Source organism: Guillardia theta (genome assembly GCF_000315625.1).
Source record: "Guillardia theta CCMP2712 unplaced genomic scaffold GUITHscaffold_12, whole genome shotgun sequence".
NCBI classification, from domain to species: Eukaryota; class Cryptophyceae; order Pyrenomonadales; family Geminigeraceae; genus Guillardia; species Guillardia theta.
This window is the reverse complement of record NW_005434662.1, coordinates 154,307-169,999: the sequence shown is the minus strand read 5'-3', so window position 1 is coordinate 169,999 and position 15,693 is coordinate 154,307. Positions and strand designations below refer to the sequence as shown.

The 15,693-nt window shown below is 52.1% G+C and overlaps 7 protein-coding genes across 7 annotated transcripts; 4 read left to right on the top strand and 3 right to left on the bottom strand.

Annotated features, from left to right (window-relative positions):
• Positions 1-1,633: 1,633 nt before the first annotated feature.
• GUITHDRAFT_150982 (hypothetical protein) lies at positions 1,634-2,173 on the top strand. The gene has a single exon (XM_005837998.1). It carries the CDS (start codon positions 1,831-1,833, stop codon positions 2,101-2,103), a length of 273 nt encoding a protein of 90 aa, XP_005838055.1. The 5' UTR covers positions 1,634-1,830; the 3' UTR covers positions 2,104-2,173.
• Positions 2,174-2,334: 161 nt separating this feature from the next.
• Positions 2,335-4,904, bottom strand: GUITHDRAFT_85091 (hypothetical protein; the record flags this gene model as incomplete). The annotated part of the gene is made up of 18 exons (XM_005837997.1): positions 4,767-4,904; positions 4,540-4,713; positions 4,335-4,486; positions 4,159-4,278; positions 4,037-4,108; positions 3,949-3,987; positions 3,826-3,854; positions 3,720-3,776; positions 3,633-3,672; positions 3,520-3,579; positions 3,368-3,408; positions 3,225-3,248; positions 3,094-3,178; positions 2,974-3,047; positions 2,877-2,920; positions 2,608-2,681; positions 2,492-2,563; positions 2,335-2,424 (listed from the first exon to the last, which is right to left on the bottom strand). The coding sequence occupies exons 1-18, from the start codon at positions 4,885-4,887 to the stop codon at positions 2,335-2,337; spliced, it is 1,368 nt and encodes a 455-aa protein (XP_005838054.1). The 5' UTR covers positions 4,888-4,904.
• A 1,440-nt stretch (positions 4,905-6,344) lies between these two features.
• Positions 6,345-7,036, top strand: TrxY (thioredoxin y; the record flags this gene model as incomplete). The annotated part of the gene is made up of 4 exons (XM_005838280.1): positions 6,345-6,608; positions 6,674-6,835; positions 6,878-6,938; positions 6,984-7,036. The coding sequence occupies 4 exons, from the start codon at positions 6,345-6,347 to the stop codon at positions 7,034-7,036; spliced, it is 540 nt and encodes a 179-aa protein (XP_005838337.1).
• Positions 7,037-7,774: 738 nt separating this feature from the next.
• Positions 7,775-8,782, bottom strand: GUITHDRAFT_134601 (hypothetical protein; the record flags this gene model as incomplete). The annotated part of the gene is made up of 2 exons (XM_005837996.1): positions 7,775-8,506; positions 8,555-8,782. 2 exons carry the CDS (start codon positions 8,780-8,782, stop codon positions 7,775-7,777), a joined length of 960 nt encoding a protein of 319 aa, XP_005838053.1.
• A 916-nt stretch (positions 8,783-9,698) lies between these two features.
• Positions 9,699-11,002, top strand: GUITHDRAFT_102994 (hypothetical protein; the record flags this gene model as incomplete). The annotated part of the gene is made up of 9 exons (XM_005837995.1): positions 9,699-9,726; positions 9,782-9,849; positions 9,892-10,054; positions 10,279-10,429; positions 10,484-10,541; positions 10,598-10,695; positions 10,742-10,773; positions 10,819-10,845; positions 10,914-11,002. The coding sequence occupies 9 exons, from the start codon at positions 9,699-9,701 to the stop codon at positions 11,000-11,002; spliced, it is 714 nt and encodes a 237-aa protein (XP_005838052.1).
• Positions 11,003-11,116: 114 nt separating this feature from the next.
• Positions 11,117-14,071, bottom strand: GUITHDRAFT_134600 (hypothetical protein; the record flags this gene model as incomplete). Its single annotated transcript, XM_005837994.1, has 10 exons — positions 11,117-11,285; positions 11,334-11,426; positions 11,474-11,724; positions 11,929-12,036; positions 12,657-12,682; positions 12,748-12,859; positions 13,224-13,244; positions 13,356-13,419; positions 13,471-13,635; positions 13,857-14,071. The coding sequence occupies 10 exons, from the start codon at positions 14,069-14,071 to the stop codon at positions 11,117-11,119; spliced, it is 1,224 nt and encodes a 407-aa protein (XP_005838051.1).
• Positions 14,072-14,396: 325 nt separating this feature from the next.
• Positions 14,397-15,426, top strand: GUITHDRAFT_102992 (hypothetical protein; the record flags this gene model as incomplete). The annotated part of the gene is made up of 7 exons (XM_005837993.1): positions 14,397-14,480; positions 14,528-14,596; positions 14,725-14,804; positions 14,850-14,910; positions 15,072-15,149; positions 15,191-15,276; positions 15,324-15,426. 7 exons carry the CDS (start codon positions 14,397-14,399, stop codon positions 15,424-15,426), a joined length of 561 nt encoding a protein of 186 aa, XP_005838050.1.
• Between the last annotated feature and the right edge of the window lie 267 nt (positions 15,427-15,693).

Here is a 15,693-nt window from a genome sequence, read left to right as displayed (position 1 = left end):
CCGGACGGTCACCGGGTGGCAACTTGGCAACTTGCCGCAAGTTGAACGTGACGGCGTGACGGCGTGGAATCATACCTGTTTCAACTCAGGACTCCCGGCCGCGATCGGCCCTGAGTGACTGAGCTGCTCGGCGGCAGCCGACTGGCGAATACTTGAACTGACTCTTCATTTCCGAGTTTGCCGACGGCGAGCCGCGTGGCAAAGCGGGAGTCACTGTGGTCCAAGTTGCGAGCCTCAGCCTGGACCCGGGTCGCCCGGACTCGACTTCGGAAGTTCGGCGGCGAGACTTCCGACCGTACATGTCAAGTTCAACGGTTACTACTACGGTTAAGTTTAGCCGCGCCGGTTCAAGCCGGCTGACTGGCGCACGGTTCCGGGCCGGCCGCGAAGCAAGTTTTCAGTCACCCCAGGCTGACCCGTTTCAGGACGCCCCAGCCGCAGCCGCGACACTCGGAACTCGGCCGGGTCAAAGCGCACTTGAACCGTTGAACCGTCGCCGGCGCAGCGTGCCAGGACTCGGCCGCATCGGACTCCGATCATCATCCGAAAGCCTGATTGGGTTTGGTTCTCCGCGGCTGTCTTTTCTCTTCTCGCTGTTTGGCCCGGCCTGTGCGACTCGCCAGTGTCAGGGTCAAGCCTCCTCGACTCTCCTGATTGTCCTCGTACTGCTTTTTAACTTAACTTTGAGTAAACAAAGCCTAGCTCGGATGCCCCGGCGCGGCTAGTGACAGTGTGTCAGGGTCAACCGTCGTCGACGCGACCGTACGGTACGGTAATCTCCCGGATTGTCGGGCCTGCTACCAATGTTTAACTTAATTTTGAGTAAATTTTCTATCCTGGCTGGCACCACCGGCACACTACTATCTTTACTGTACTTTACTCAATGAAGTTAACTTAAAGATCAGTCAATAGACAAGGACTTTTAACTCCTAAATTCATGTTTTTCAAAGGCTTGTGTCGACAATATTCTTGAAAAAGAAACTTTTGAAGTTTTGCTTTGCTTGATGGATGCCAGGGTTCCTCATCTCAACGTATGTACGGTTCTTGAATGTCAAGGGCCACAGGGAAGAAGCCACTGACCGATATCTTATGTCGACAAGGCAGGTGGGGGGGCAAGGAGGCGTCAAAGGTGGCCCTCAGGGTAGCCAAATCTATAAGTAAACCATTAATAAACTATCACAAAGAGCAAGACTGTGGGCAGGATACGTTTGAACTGTAATTGAGTGGGCATGGGGTAAGAGGATGAGGAGGATAGAGGTAGCCGTTCTTATCTCAACGGAAAATACATCAGGAGGAGCTAAGCCTGCACCCCTGCCCTGCCTTCCCTATAACCTTTTAAGTCAAGCTGTTTCGATAATCACGTGGCATCAAACGGTATCGATGCACTATCGCAACGTTGTAAATCTCACTTTTCTCAACCATCCAGCGTTTCGATTGTACCGCCTGGTATGAAGAAGTCATCAAAAGGCTATTGAGGGAACTAAGAGGTGTTACAGTCAGCTAGTCGAACGAAACGTTTCAATTTAGAGGTTTATGTTTGCTCCAGCTGACATATAACACCTTTAAAAAAGTTTTATTCATTTTTTTCGGGGAGAGTCGGTACAAGATGTCAGCCCCTGCCCTCTCTCCCTCAAGCTCTCATCTCCTTCCTCCACTGATATCTTCTCGTCCTCCTCAGCTACTACACAGATCTTCGGACGACATCCTTCACTACGAACCTACTCCTTCGTAACTAGACTTCTCCTCCGCCAAACAACATCTCCTCTGGATCCCAATTTGCAGCGCCCTTCACGCCCTGCCACAGTCAGAAAGGTTTCGTCGGTTTGGAGCATGACCGCTGAGATGAATTCCTGCGAACTTATTATCGAACCCAATTTCAGGAACAGGAGGACGGAGTCTACTGATAGCGAATCCTCACTCATACCAAAGGTCAAGAAGCTGAGCTTTGTGGACATGCCTATGGATATCAAGAAAATGATTCAAGTCATCACATGCATTGACGATGAAGGATTCGAGTTTCCTGACTTTGAACTGAATACTGTTGAGTCTTTTTGCGAAGTCGAGAATGAGAACTGTAAGCAGTTTACAAGAGTTTTGGCCTGATGATATTCAAAGGCATGTTTCAACAGATTGTATTCTAGTGTGTAATGAACCATATTGATTGCAAATTTCCAAGACTCCTCCTCAAGCCACCGAAATGATTTCATTCCTCACAATCCCCCATGCGTGTGCATTTGCAGAGAATTCGATAGTTGGTGAAAGTGATTTACACACATCGAACCAGCCGGTTCGTTTGGTTGAAAGATAGTTCATTCGCGATGATAGATATCATGTCTACACATTGAAGCGGAAGAGAATGGAGTCTCCATCTTGTACCACATACTCCTTGCCTTCAAGGCGAGCAAGTCCGTTCTCTCTTGCTGCCTGTAGTACATATGAGAACAGATAGAGTGTTGGGGAGAAGAGTGAGAGAAGCTGAGTTAGCGGCAACCTTCTCGCTCCCTGAGCTGACGAGGTCGTTGTAGGAGATAGTCTCTGCTCGGATGAATCCTCTCTCAAAATCCTGCAGCAAGAGTTCAACACGCGCACAAAGCCTTGAAGGCTCACCTGATGGATCACGCCAGCGGCTTGGGGAGCCTTTGTTCCAGCTGTGATAGTCCACGCTCTTGTCTCGGTGGGACCTGATGACGAATGGAAGTAAGAGGATGGAGGGTCCTGAGAAACAAGAGATAAAAGTGGAGAAACAGATGATTGTAAATTGTGATGTAGCAACACATGCGATGAATAGAGTGGATCACAACAAAGGGTCAAATCAGGACAACAATGTCAAAACATGAATGGACGTTTCAGATTGAAAATTGGAAGTGCATATCTACCAGTTGTAAAGTAAGTCCTCAAACCAAGCAGTTCGTACGCAGCTCTGCAAACACATGAGCATAGAAGCAGGAAGGGAAGGAATGGGGGCATGCAAACCTAACGAGAGCATTCAAACCAGTCGCATTGGGGTCCTCGATGCCAAGGGCTTGAAGAAACTCAGCTTTCTCTTCCTGCCCGTTTATGAGACATGGTATGCACAGCACAGGAAAAACGCACCGCACTGAGCTCTGCCATCTCTGACTCGACCTGAGCAGATACCAGGACAACCTTGGCACCTTCTTTTCCAGCCTGCTCTTTCACTCTGTGACAGGAGTGTCAATACGTTCCTTTTCGTCTTTTGTTCTCACTTCTCCACCATGGTGTTCCCCGTGCTGCGATACCGGAGATTCAAATCAGAAGCAGTTATCATCAAGAAAGGAAGAAGAAAAGAAAATCAAGGTCCTCTTAGACTTGATAGGTTGCAGGGAGTAGGGAGGAAGGGCAGTCAAACCTCAAATCACTATCCGGAACATTGGCAGCGTAGATGACAGGCTGCGAGTGAGAGTTAGGAATATGATCCTCTGCTCCCTTCCCCTTCCCTCCCCTTCCCTTCCCCTCCCCTCCTTCCCCCTGCTCCCTCCAAAGTCAGATGAGGGTTTTCACCTTCAGGGTGAGCAACCCCAGGCTCTTGATCGACAGCTTCTCCTCATCGTTGATCTTTGCCTGTACAGCTTCGTCATAAAAAGACCATGACAAAGTGATGCTCAGATTCTGACCGTTCTCGCAGCCTTGCCTTCGTCGAGCTGAGCCTTGATCCTGAACAAGCTTGAGGTTTGATTGAATTTAGAAAAGGGTAAAATCACTTGCTCAGACATCCATGTTCAAGGACATCTTCTGGTTTCTTTACTCTCTTCATGTCTCTGTGCTTCAAGTCAGCGGAAACGTGTCCCTTCACCCTCACGTCAAAACCTTTCAAGCCTTTCCAGCCTCTTCTCGACCTGAATTATAGGGTCAGCAGCGTTCGGGCGAGGAGCGATGGCAATAGCAGATAGTTGAGAGGCCAAGTAGAAAAAATCAGGATTATATGTCAACCTGTACAAGATCTGCAAGGATCAGCTCCAAGTTGATGACCTGCCAACAGCTTCAGTGTCAGACTTTCTTCAGACCGAATTCACTTCACCTCCATGTCACGAACAGGATCCACACTCCCATCGACGTGGATGACGTTGTCGTCTTCGAAGCACCTTACAACCTGAGATCCCATCTAAGGAGCACATACAAGACGCTTGCCATGACGATTACATGCACAATGGCGTCGCACTCGCGAATGTTGGCAAGGAATTTGTTTCCGAGACCAGCCCCCTCACTCGCCCCCTTCACAATCCCCGCAATATCCACGAACTCCATCGTCGCAGGAACAGTCTGCATGCCACAAGTTATCTAAAATCTTGTAGACCATGAGCAACTATCACGGATACCTTGACCGACTCGCTGATCTTCGCCAGGACCTCTAACCTTGGATCAGGTACTGGAACGATTCCAACATTCGGCTCAATCGTGCAGAAAGGGAAGTTTGCAGCCTCCGCCGTGATCTTGTTCAAGAGCGCATTGAACAAAGTAGATTTTCCCACTTGGCTCAAGACGTCAGGTCAATCTCTACAGCACCCGCTACAAAGGACTCACCATTCGGAAGGCCTACGATTCCAGTTTGCAGCTTTGCACTCAAGGAGAGAACTCCTTGTCTGTCTGCTGTCCTCAAGCTTGGGACATGGACATTGAACGGAGCTGAAGGCTGTGCATGCCCGTTTCTGTTGTAGCAAATAGGATGAAGTGAAGGTGCAAAACTCAACGCAGAACCTGGACGAGGAGTCAGAATGGCCACGAGCAGTCATTGATACGAGACTGTGAACCTGAGCGGCTCAAACCTATCGCTGGAGACAGGGAGAAGGCTGAAGCTTGCTGGATCGACATGAGCAGCAAGCTGAGGATCACCAGTGCATGATGCCGACGAGAACCCTGAAGCGCGAGCATGGGGGCCGAGCTCCTTCAACCCTGGCTAGGCTCCACCCTACCCCCGTCGAACAAGTTTCATACAATCCTTTGAATCTTGAAAAATACAAATGTAATCTTCAAATGTTCTCAGGAAAAAGTAATAGTGTCTTTTAAAGTTGTCCTCCGATAGCGTAGGACCCTCTATCCTACTATTTATCGAGCTTGCCTCAGCACAGCCGGTGGGGGGGTAATGGCGTGTAGATTTAATTGAAGTTGAAAATGGTGGGGGCGACACCTGTCACTGGAGCAGAGGGAGGAGAAGGGGATCAGCAGCACGATTGAGATTGCGATGCAGTCGCTCTTGGAGGCCTTCCAACGGAACACTGAGGTCGGAGCATGGGATCTCTCCATCGAGCGATCCTGCCATTGCAGACAGCGGCTCTGCTGTCAGGCAGGTCAAACGCACCAAGTGCAAGGGCCATGCATGTCTATGAATCAACTTGCCTCTGCCATCATGCTACCATGATGTTGAAACAGAAATGATAGCACCTCTCTTCGCTTCAGGCACCCATACTTCCTGGTTCATGTATTGTTGAAGATATGTGTCATGCACGTGAGAAAACTGCTCTGCAAAGCACGGTGCTTAGAACTGCAAGCGCGAGGAGATCAGAACGTCGCACGACGACTGGGGAGTTTTTCAACACGTTTATCATCCACGTGTAATGATAGTGACAACTTTGGTGTAGTCTCATCCTGAAGCACCTGCCTTCATGACCCTCTCACGTCCTAAAGACGTATTGCTGTCTCTTCCTCCAACCAATTGCTGAGGCCCCCCTTGATGCAGCGAGGTCTTAAGGATTTCAACGCTCGCTACCTCCGCATGCTTCCTTTCATGCCCGCTCTTTCTCCGTCCTCCTCTAGCGCCCTGCAACCCTCGATCGAGTCGATCCGACAGCTTTCCAGCCTGTCTGCCGCAACGATGAAAACAACTTTCACTTCCCATCCTCCTCTAGGAATGCTAGGGCCCCTCAAGCACGTTGCTCCTACTGTCATCTGCATAACCTCAACCAACTTATGGCACACGTCCAAAATAATGGCATCAAGGCCTGCACAATGATTGCTGAGTGATGCGTACAATGATTGCTGAGCGATGCGTACAATGAATGTTGATCGATGCTGTGGCACTTTCTCCGCTCCTCATCAAAATGAAGTCTGTAATCAGCATATAGCTACATGTCACGCATGATTGAATTGATCCTGCCAGGAATCCTCGTAGAGATCCTGCTGATGTTCTCTGTACCGCTGTCTATCTTCTGGTCTGTCCTGCCCAGAGCATGCCGCAAGTTGCATGCTGATCCGAGCAGGATCCGAGCCTGGCAGGGATCCGAGGCTCTGTACGGTCCGAGCTGCTGTCCGAGCAGCTGTCCGAGGCTGTGTCCAGGCTGTGTCCGACGAAGCATTGTAAGGGGATGAGGGCCTCACTTGGGGAGGCGAAAATGTCGATGCGGGTGTGGGGACTAGCGGTGGCGCTGGTGGCGATGCAGTTGGCCGAAGCGTTTCAGCTCACAGGATACTCGGCATGCAGACCTCTGCTGCCAGCTGCGTCCTGTTCTTTCCTCCGTAGCCGCGCTCTTTGTGCTGGTTTATCTCCATCGACAGGTAGAGGCCGGATCCAGAACCAGGGGAATGTGAGGACGACTTTGAGGATGGCGGGAGCTGTGGAGGCGGTTGATGCCGAAACATTTGAGGTCATCATTCAGGTGTGAAATGCAGTTGCAGAGCTCCTGCAGCTCTAGTCTGGAGATCACCTCTGATGGTTGCGCAGGAAGAAACGAAACCTCTGGTGGTTGATTTCTATGCTGAATGGTGCGGCCCTTGTCGGTTGGTTGCCCCTCAGCTGGAGGAAGTAGCACAAACCATGAAAGATCAAGTGAGATTCCTCAAGATCAACACGGACGAGAATGAGAGACTCGCAACTCTCATGCAGGTAGGACTTGCCGACTAAGTTACTTCACTCACTCGATAACAGGTGTACGCGCTGCCAACTCTTCTTCTGATCAAGGATGGGGCTGTTGTCCAACGAGCTGAAGGTGGTTCAATCTCGTGCAATCTTGTTCATTGACGACATTCGGAAGGTGCAATGATGGCGAACCAAATACGGGATCTCGTAAAGACTTCATTCTTTTGATTCTATCGCAACCGCTCACTGTAACGAATGATAGCGACTTGTCGTTATGATTGCAATCTCTTAGCAAGCGAGGAACAAGGACTTGGCAGAGTGAGGATGACACCAACATCAAAACATCTCGGCCAATGGTCGCACATTCTTCATCCTTTTACCCCAAACTTTCTCCGCGCAAGAGGCTACGTCGCCCCTCTCGTACCCAGCATCGCCCTCTATCTGCACATCATCACCCTCCCATTCTAGCGCATTGCTCCTGCGATGATCCCCTGCCTTAGCTTCAGCAAGCAGGTCGGGCATGTTGTTGTCTGCGACCTCAGCTGCAACAAGACACATCAGGACTAAAATGATCACAGAATCGTCACTTTCAACAGCAGCTTCAATCACTTTCTTGTTGTGTTTTTGTTCTTTTCGCCCCTGTCAGTGGATCCGCTTCTGCACAACAACTGCTAGGGTTGCTGTAGCCTCGACCACTATCGCAATCATCGCCATCATCGTTGTCCATTTGTAGAGATTTCCTTGAACTACCAGAGTCTTGAACGTGCCTCATATAACAGCTCCGTCCTTGACAACTTGACTCTTATGACCTGGCTGACTCTGGCAAACTTCGTGGTAGCTGTAACACAGCTTGAGGAGCGTCTTCTCATGGAGGTCCGCGCCTCAACTCACGTTGCCGCATTGTCAGAGAAAGAACTCAGCAGCAGCGGGTACAGCGAAGAGATTAGTGTATGGCAAGTTCACCCATCACGGCTTGTCCTTCACTATGATGTCAGATGCAAACTCCCTCCAGCTGTTCACAAAAGCGTTCCCTCCTTCTATCATTCGAGCATCGATCACTCCTCTTCGGACAAGAGTGGAGAGGTAAGTGTCGATGCCGAGAGAGTTGATCTTGGGGTCACCCAACACAGTGTTGTCGAGTAGCTTCTTGATGACCTTGGCAGAGACCACGTATGCGTCCACACCCAGGTAACTCACCACGTTGCCAGGAAAGAAATTTGGCACTTGACGCCCCGTGAGGTAGATGATTTCAACTGACGGATGTAAGCATGTCGTCAAACTCAATTTTTCCATGAGAGCATCGACATCGTCGATCATCTTGACATCATCTTCGACGATGATATACCACTCATGTTCATGGCGGATGCTGAGAATTCTTTTCCATACCATCCGATGAACAATCCAGCTCGCAATCCTGCCCTTGTATAGATTGCTTTCAATGTCTGGAAACTTCCCTTGCACCTTGAAATGACTCCAAAAGTCCTCTTCGGAGACGGACAAGCCTTCCAGTTTCGTGATGATTTCTGTGGCGTTGGAAAAAAGACTCCTATTGACACCGTTCTGACGGATTACATGCTCCTCGACGTCAACTCCTTTTCCTGCCAAGTACGACAGCAGGTTCTCTCGCCTATCGGATCTGTACGCCAAGTTGATGTAAAAAAGAGGAAGCATTCCTTGAAAGCTCCTTGAACAACATCGCTAAACGTTTGACAGGTTTCTGTTGTACAAGTACGTCACCTCATGTACCTTCGATGGCTGCACCCACATCTCGTTCCTCTGACTGTTCCTTCCTCGCAGCTCCCACTGCCACTCAAGCTCAGGCATGCTCGCCGCCTTCCAGTATCCCGTTATGCCTCCGCAGTCTTGCAGCTCCTGGCACCGCTTCTTGGCCGCCTTCAAGCTGGTCATCGTCTGAGTTGCAATGCGGACGCCTCCCGTCAAGTAGAAGGGAAAGTATGGTCCCACCCATGCCATGCCTTTGACCGAGATCTCATTGCCGCACCCCACGGCAGGAGAGGCTGACCCAACCACTTGTGAAACCGCCCCAGCTCGTTGCTCTAGGGCTGCCGGGGGTAAAGAGTACCTGAGATTGAGATTGAGAGCTACGATCAAAGGGTAGAGGAGGAGGGCAAAGAGAACTAGCTTACGGAAGCTACATGTTCTACTGGCTTTATTTCGTTGCATCATGCTTCATGGAGCGACTGTGTGTGGAGCACTAAACTTGAAAACACTGATTGAAGTTCACGGAGTCCGATCACAGTTTCACTTAGATGACCTCAGCCTGACTCGATGCCGCTCGTCGATGCCAGGCCTGAAGTATCGGCGGCGAATGATCTCCCGTGACGGTACGGCTCTGAGTCGATACCGTGACCGTAATACCTTGACCATACCTACCGTCCGGCTGTCCGTCGCCGGACTTCCGCAGTCCGATCACCCGTTGCCAAGTTGACCGGACCGTACTAGACGGCACTGTACTACGGTAGTACGGCCGGGCGGTGTCACCGTGAGGCAGCCGCTGTCACTAGAGAAGGAGGCTCAGAGCTTCTTCCTGCTTCAAGGCAGTGGAGGTCTTGAGGAGCCTGTCAACATCACCGCACCATGCCGAAAGTTTGACCGATGACGATCACCCATGGTCCAGCACGGTCATCCTGAGGTCAAAAGTCGTTGTAGCTGCAATAGCAAGTTTAGCCCGGGTTTTTAACGGCTGCAAGTATGCGGTGTGGCGCTGGAAGCTGCGAGGGGAGATGAGGAGAGGAGAGAGGGACGAAGAGGCGTTGGCATGAGAGGAGAGGAGGACGACGAGAGTCTGCATCCTCCTTCCTGCTGATCTCTCCTGCCCTTCACGCCATGCTGGGAGCAGCCACTCCACGATCGTGACAGCCTTGCAACGATGCCCTCGGACCGACTCGACTATGCCCGTGAGCCGAATGTCTGCTCGCATACCGAGGAGAAGCTCTCATGAATTCTGAACAGTCTCTTCTGTTGTGGGCATGTGCTTCGGCGCCTTCATATCTCTCATCGTCGATGCCGCCCTCTTCGAGGTTTTGTCTTTGTCCGCATCCTCCCTTCACTCCGTCACGCAGGTGGGACAGTCGCCATACTTTGCTATGCTCTTCGGCCTATGCCTGATCGTCATCGGCGGGCTGATCATATGGAGAGTCGCGCCTGAGCCTGGGGAGAGGATGACCCGCTGGCGATTCCTCGTGTTTGTTTTCTCTACTCTCATCCTCTCCTCGGGAATCTGCTGTGAGAATCTCAATTGTTTCTCCCTCCCAAACTCCCACGCTGTCACTTTGTCCACTCTTCCTTCTCCTCCTCCTCTTTCTCTTCCTCCTCCTCCTCCTCCTCGTCGTCGTCATCATCATCATCATCACCACCACCAGCACCACCACCATTACCATCACCATCCCATTGATATATCTACATGCCTCTACTTCTGTGTCCCTCTTCCGTCTCATTCAACATTGCAGGTTTCCTCCTCAACAAGGATTGGTTGGTCGGGCTCAGCCCAGCCATTAAACTTCCAATGTACACGATCCTAGGGACCAGCTTGTGCTTTGCCTTGACATTCTCGATTGTTGATCTTATCAATCAACGCAACCTATGCTGCAACAACGCCATGTGACTGCTCCATGTCAATCTTTCCGCAGCATTTGCTCATGCTTGTTTGCAAAGATACCTTGGTGATGTTGCCGATTTCATCGTGCCTCCTGTCGCTAGTTCGTCGAAGCAAGTGCGTAGATGAAGTGAACAATCACGAGCATTCGTGTCGTCACCCGAGCTCTGCAGATATATGTTGTGATGATCTCGTCTATCATTATGGGCGGCATTTTTGGATTGTCTTTCGGTCTTTTCGATGTCGAAGATGATACAAAGCTGCACATCAGGTGTGTGAACCATATTGTTGATGTCCAGGACGTGAAGCTGCTGCAGATTCGACGAAGATCAAGCATGGAACACATTCTGTATTCTCCTTCATCCCAAGTGCTGTCACTGACTTGCTGTTCTAGTTGGAGGCATCGCGGGCTTCTTTGTTGGTGGAGCATTACAATATCTACGAGATAAGGCAAGAGCTTCGCGCCATTCCATCTTTTGTTTGATACAGGTGCACTTCCATGTCTCACCGGATTGATATTTCAGGCCCTCCAAGACAGCGCTACCCACGTTCGGATTGCGTATGAAGATGACATCTGATCTTATCTGCGATACAAGATGTTTATTCTATCTTAAACAACACTTCTCCTGTACAAACATCCATGGCTCGAAAACCTCCAGCAGGAGTCCCATAGTTGGCTGGTTCGGATCAGTCTAAATCAAGTGATCGATGGTGTGTACGAGCCTCTCGTGTCTTCGCATCTGCTCAGCTTTGAGTTGCTCTTCCTTTCGGAAACGGTTCAGTGCGATCCGCTCGCGGAGCGAAAGTCGTGCATGTTTGGGGGCTTGGCCAAATCTAAGAGATTTCTTATCCTCATCTTGGCTGTAGTTGGCGATCAGTTGCAGTCAGAGAGATGTACAAAGAAACAACCTGGATGCAGTCTTCTCGACCGCTGGGACCGATACCATCTCGGGATTTCTGCGACACTTGTGAGGGAAACCCGAGGCAGGTAGTGCAGCAGCACTGCAAGAGAACAGCACGCGAGCCTAGAGAGGAGCATGCAAGCTTACCCAGACCATGGATCTGCTGACGGCGCACTTGGATTGTAATCGGCTACACTGTACCCAGCCAAGCGGTATGGCGCGTCCAGCACTCGCTGCTGCAACTTCTGCTGCTTCATCTGTGCGCGTACGGGCTTCTTGGTCTGTCGGAGAAGGACCAGAGGGATCAGCTCTGTTGCCGTGCTGGCTGCTGCCGCTGCATCGGATGCGATAGAGGCTTCAGTAGCATCGGCAGCCAAGATCGATCCAGCTTGCGCGCCCTGCAAGAGGGAACACAGGTTCAGGCGAGGCAGATGCGATACAGCTAAACATCGACGATACAAGTTGATGGAAGGATAACAAATCAACTTTGAATGAGAGAAAGAAGATCGCAAGGCAGCATTGAGAGAGGATTCAGATATCATAGAAAATTGCAAGACTTTCAAAAAGAGGAAGACAATGGAGAATATCCCACAATGACATACCTGTACCGCAGCGACATCGGCAGTGTTTGGCCCGCAATCCTCACCCATGCAGGAATCTCCGTCCATCATCTTCACTTTGCTCTCCAGCACGTGCCTCTGCCTTGAAGGCTGCATGACTAGGCACAGCACAAGGAGAGCACAGGCTCCCATGGCCTGCATCACCGCCGCCCTCTCCCTTCCTAGCCTCCCAGACCAAAACAGCATTATTGTCCCTTCGCTGTGCAGCTCGAATCCGAGAAAGATGGATGACTGGAAGTCAACGGCCCCCGGCCCGGCCCCCGGCCCGCCCGGCCGCCCGGCCCGGCCCGGTCCGGCGCCGCTAGGCTAGTATCATCAATGATGCTGAGTCACATAGTAGTACAGTATCATGGCAGCGGCCTGTGATCGGACGGTGCAATCCAATCCGTCAGGGGGCAAGATCAAACGAGAGTCTGCCTCCGACCCGGCGGCCGCAGTGCCGACTCAGTTACCGTACTACCGTACAGTCACAGTCACAGGCAGGCTCGGCCTGGCTGGGACTGCCCGCCGGATTGACTGCCCCGCCGATCGGAGTGTCTGAGTCGCGGGGTGGCCCACTCAGTAGCCCGGATGATCCGAGATGCCAGGATCATCCGATCGTGATCGCGGCGCCGTCACTGCGTTTCGGCCCTACGGGTACCGTGAGACTCGCGCTTGCTGCGGCTACTCGGAATTCATTTCATCTTATGGTGGGACTTGTCACTAAGAACCTTCAAGAGCCGATGCCTCTGCTTTCCTGCCGCATCACAGTCACCGTGAGTCGCTTGTAGCACTGAGAAAGATTGACGGCTGCTTGATCACCTTGCGTGGAGTTGGCGAGGAGTAAGCTCGTCATGCCCAGCTTGTCTTGGATGTCAGGATCTGCTCCGTTTGCTAGCAATACAAGCACGGATTCCACGTGTTCCCCATCGACCTGACGCAAACGAACTTCATTATTGTTTCACACTTTCCTCACTTACAGCAAACATCAATGGGGTTGACCCTGAGTTGGTTTGTTCGTCAACCTTCGCACCTCGCTCTGTTGGAGAACACGTTATTTTCCATCGCAATCCTTCGGACAAGAACACAAGGGAAACGATACATAACATACATAATCAGAAAAACGACTCGTAAAAAACAGAAAGCTCAAAGAAAATAGGAGAACAGGAACATTTCAGGAAAACACGCATGTAGAAAGAAGCATCGCGATTTGCAAGTATACTACAAAACTCTACTAGCCAGGATTGACAGCAGGCCAAATTTGACAACAGATCAAAATTACACCCCCTTTCACTCACCAAGGAGTTCTCTTGCCATGTCTGCATGGCCCTCGGCAGCAGCAAAGTGCAGGGGGGTCCAGCCCTTCTCGTCTCTAACACCATCCATGTCAGCACAAGAACCTCCCGTGGCTGTTAGGACCTCGCATTCACCTCCCCTCCTGCTCGCATCAGAACCCCACAGACGTCAAGGAGACCTGACATGGAAGCATAGTGTCTGGTGACAGCACAGAACGTCAGCCTCTGCCATCGCGTAAGCTGAGCTCACAGCGCAGTCTTTCCTTCCTCGTCCATAGCGTTCACGTCGGCTCCATGTTGGATCAGCAACTCCGCCATCTCTAGTCTCCTTGCTCGGTGAGACTCCTCACACTGCTGCCTGCCCGAGAGCGTCTTGGCAGATTGACAAGGAGAGATGTAGCAAACTGCATGCAATCTGCAGCAGCTGGTGAGAAAGAAGAGGGAGCAGGGAGCAGGGAGCAGGGAGGAGCGACGAGGGACGAGGGACGAGGGAGCAGGGAGCAGGGAGCAGGGAGCAGGGAGCAGGGAGCAGGGAGCAGGGAGCAGGGAGGGAGGTGACGAAGGAGGAGCAAGGACCCCAGAGCCAGAAGAGCAGAGAGGCGGAGAAGGAGGGAGGAGACGATGCGGATTGCTCACGGTGTCTGCGACAAAGCATCTTCGGCATTGACAAGATGGGGGGAAGAGAACAGCAGCTCACGTGCATGCTCGACCTTGCCGTCAGCAGCCACTTGGTGCAGCAGCGAGTCAGATAGAAGGGGCTCTATGCTGCCGGACTGAGGAAGGAACAGGAGGAGCAGGAGGAGCAGGAGCAGGAGGCGGAAGGGGAGGAGGGACAGGAGAGGAGCAGTCATATCTCATGCGCATCTGCATCCATCGCAGCCTCCTCCACCATTGCGCCTCATCCTAATCGGGGGTCTCGTCATTGCTCCCTGCACGGCCCCCGATCCCTTTTCCCCAGACCGCCCGCACCTCCCCGCCTACCCTGCTCCTGCTCCTGCTCCTGCTCCTGCTCCTGCTCCTGCTCCTGCTCCTGCTCCTGCTCCTGCTCCTGCTCCTGCTCCTGCTCCTGCTCCTGCTCCTGCTCCTGCTCCTGCTCCTGCTCTTGCTCCTGCTCCTGCTCCTGCTCCTGCTCCTGCTCCTGCGCCTCTTTCTCGTCATCACTCGGCTCTGAGCAGCATGGCAGACTCTAAGGGGATGGAGCAGCCTAAGTTCTCCCCCTTCGCTTGCCATGCCGACAAGAATCGTAGGGACGGGATAAGGGTGAGGGAGGAGGAAGGGAGGAGGGCGCGCGCTGATCTCACACTCAGCTGCTTCGTGTGAATGGGCGACTTCTCTGTCACTTCTACATGAAGGGAGAATGTCCTCACGGAGAGAAGGTACACTGGCTCCCTCTAGTTCCTCCTCCTCCTGTCTCCTCCTCCTGTCTCCTCCTCCTGTCCCTCCTGTTGTTTCCTCGTCTTGTCTTGTCTTTTCCTTCCTCACCGTCACGGTTGCGAAGTGCCAGATGTTGCATCTCCCTAAGGAAGAGCGACCGGCATGCCCGAACTTCGTAGCATGCGGAGTGTGCAAGTTCGGGTCGCAATGGTGCGAAAAGTCGGGCCATGGCGAGGAGCTGACCAGCCATGGCAGTTGGTACCCCCACTCAGCTGCTGCTCGCAAGAGAGACATGAAGGTCAACCTCGCTGTCCAGGTTGATGAGGAGGAGAAGAGAGAGAAGGAGCAGGGCAGGAGGAAGAGGGGCAGATGAAGGAAAGGAGGTGGGGCAAGGGGAGAGCAGGAGGGGAGAATGAGGAAGGGAGTAATGAGGATGGGAAGAAAAGGAGGAGGCATGAATGTGGAACATGTCTTCAGGTCCAGGGAACCCACTATCAGCGCATGCTGGACTTTTTCAACGAGCTAGAAACGTGCGATGTCGTGGAGACAGGACAGGTAGGGAGGAGGTTGCGGTGCGAGAAGTGACGGGCAGAAAGCTGGCGGCAGGCAAGAAGACGGTGAAAGTGATTCTGCTGCAAGTAGACGAAGATCCGATAGCGTTCGCTCATCAGCATTTCATACGGTGAGACAGGAGAGGGTCTATCGGGCGTGTGACTGCCTGCTGGGAAGGAGCGAAAGGATGAGGTCGGCAGTAGCTCGTGTCTATCATGTCTACAAGCAGTCGCAAGACCTCCATCAAGTCCTTCAGTCTGGTGGAGACCAACACCTATGAACCACCCATCTTTCTCCTCATCCACCACCACCTTCTCCTCCTCCCTGCCCTCTCCTCCTCCTCCTCCTCCTCCTCCTCCTCCTCCTCCTCCTCCTCCTCCTCCTCCTCCTCCTCCTCTCCCTCCTCACGTTCATGACAGTTCTGTCTGAGTTGACCTCGGTTGATGAGTGTGTCTTTCGACTTCAGGTGAATCCTCAAACTTCTTCCCACCCTCACTGACTGAATATTTCCCTCCCTCCCTCCCTCCCTACCCCGCCAAGGTTTCCA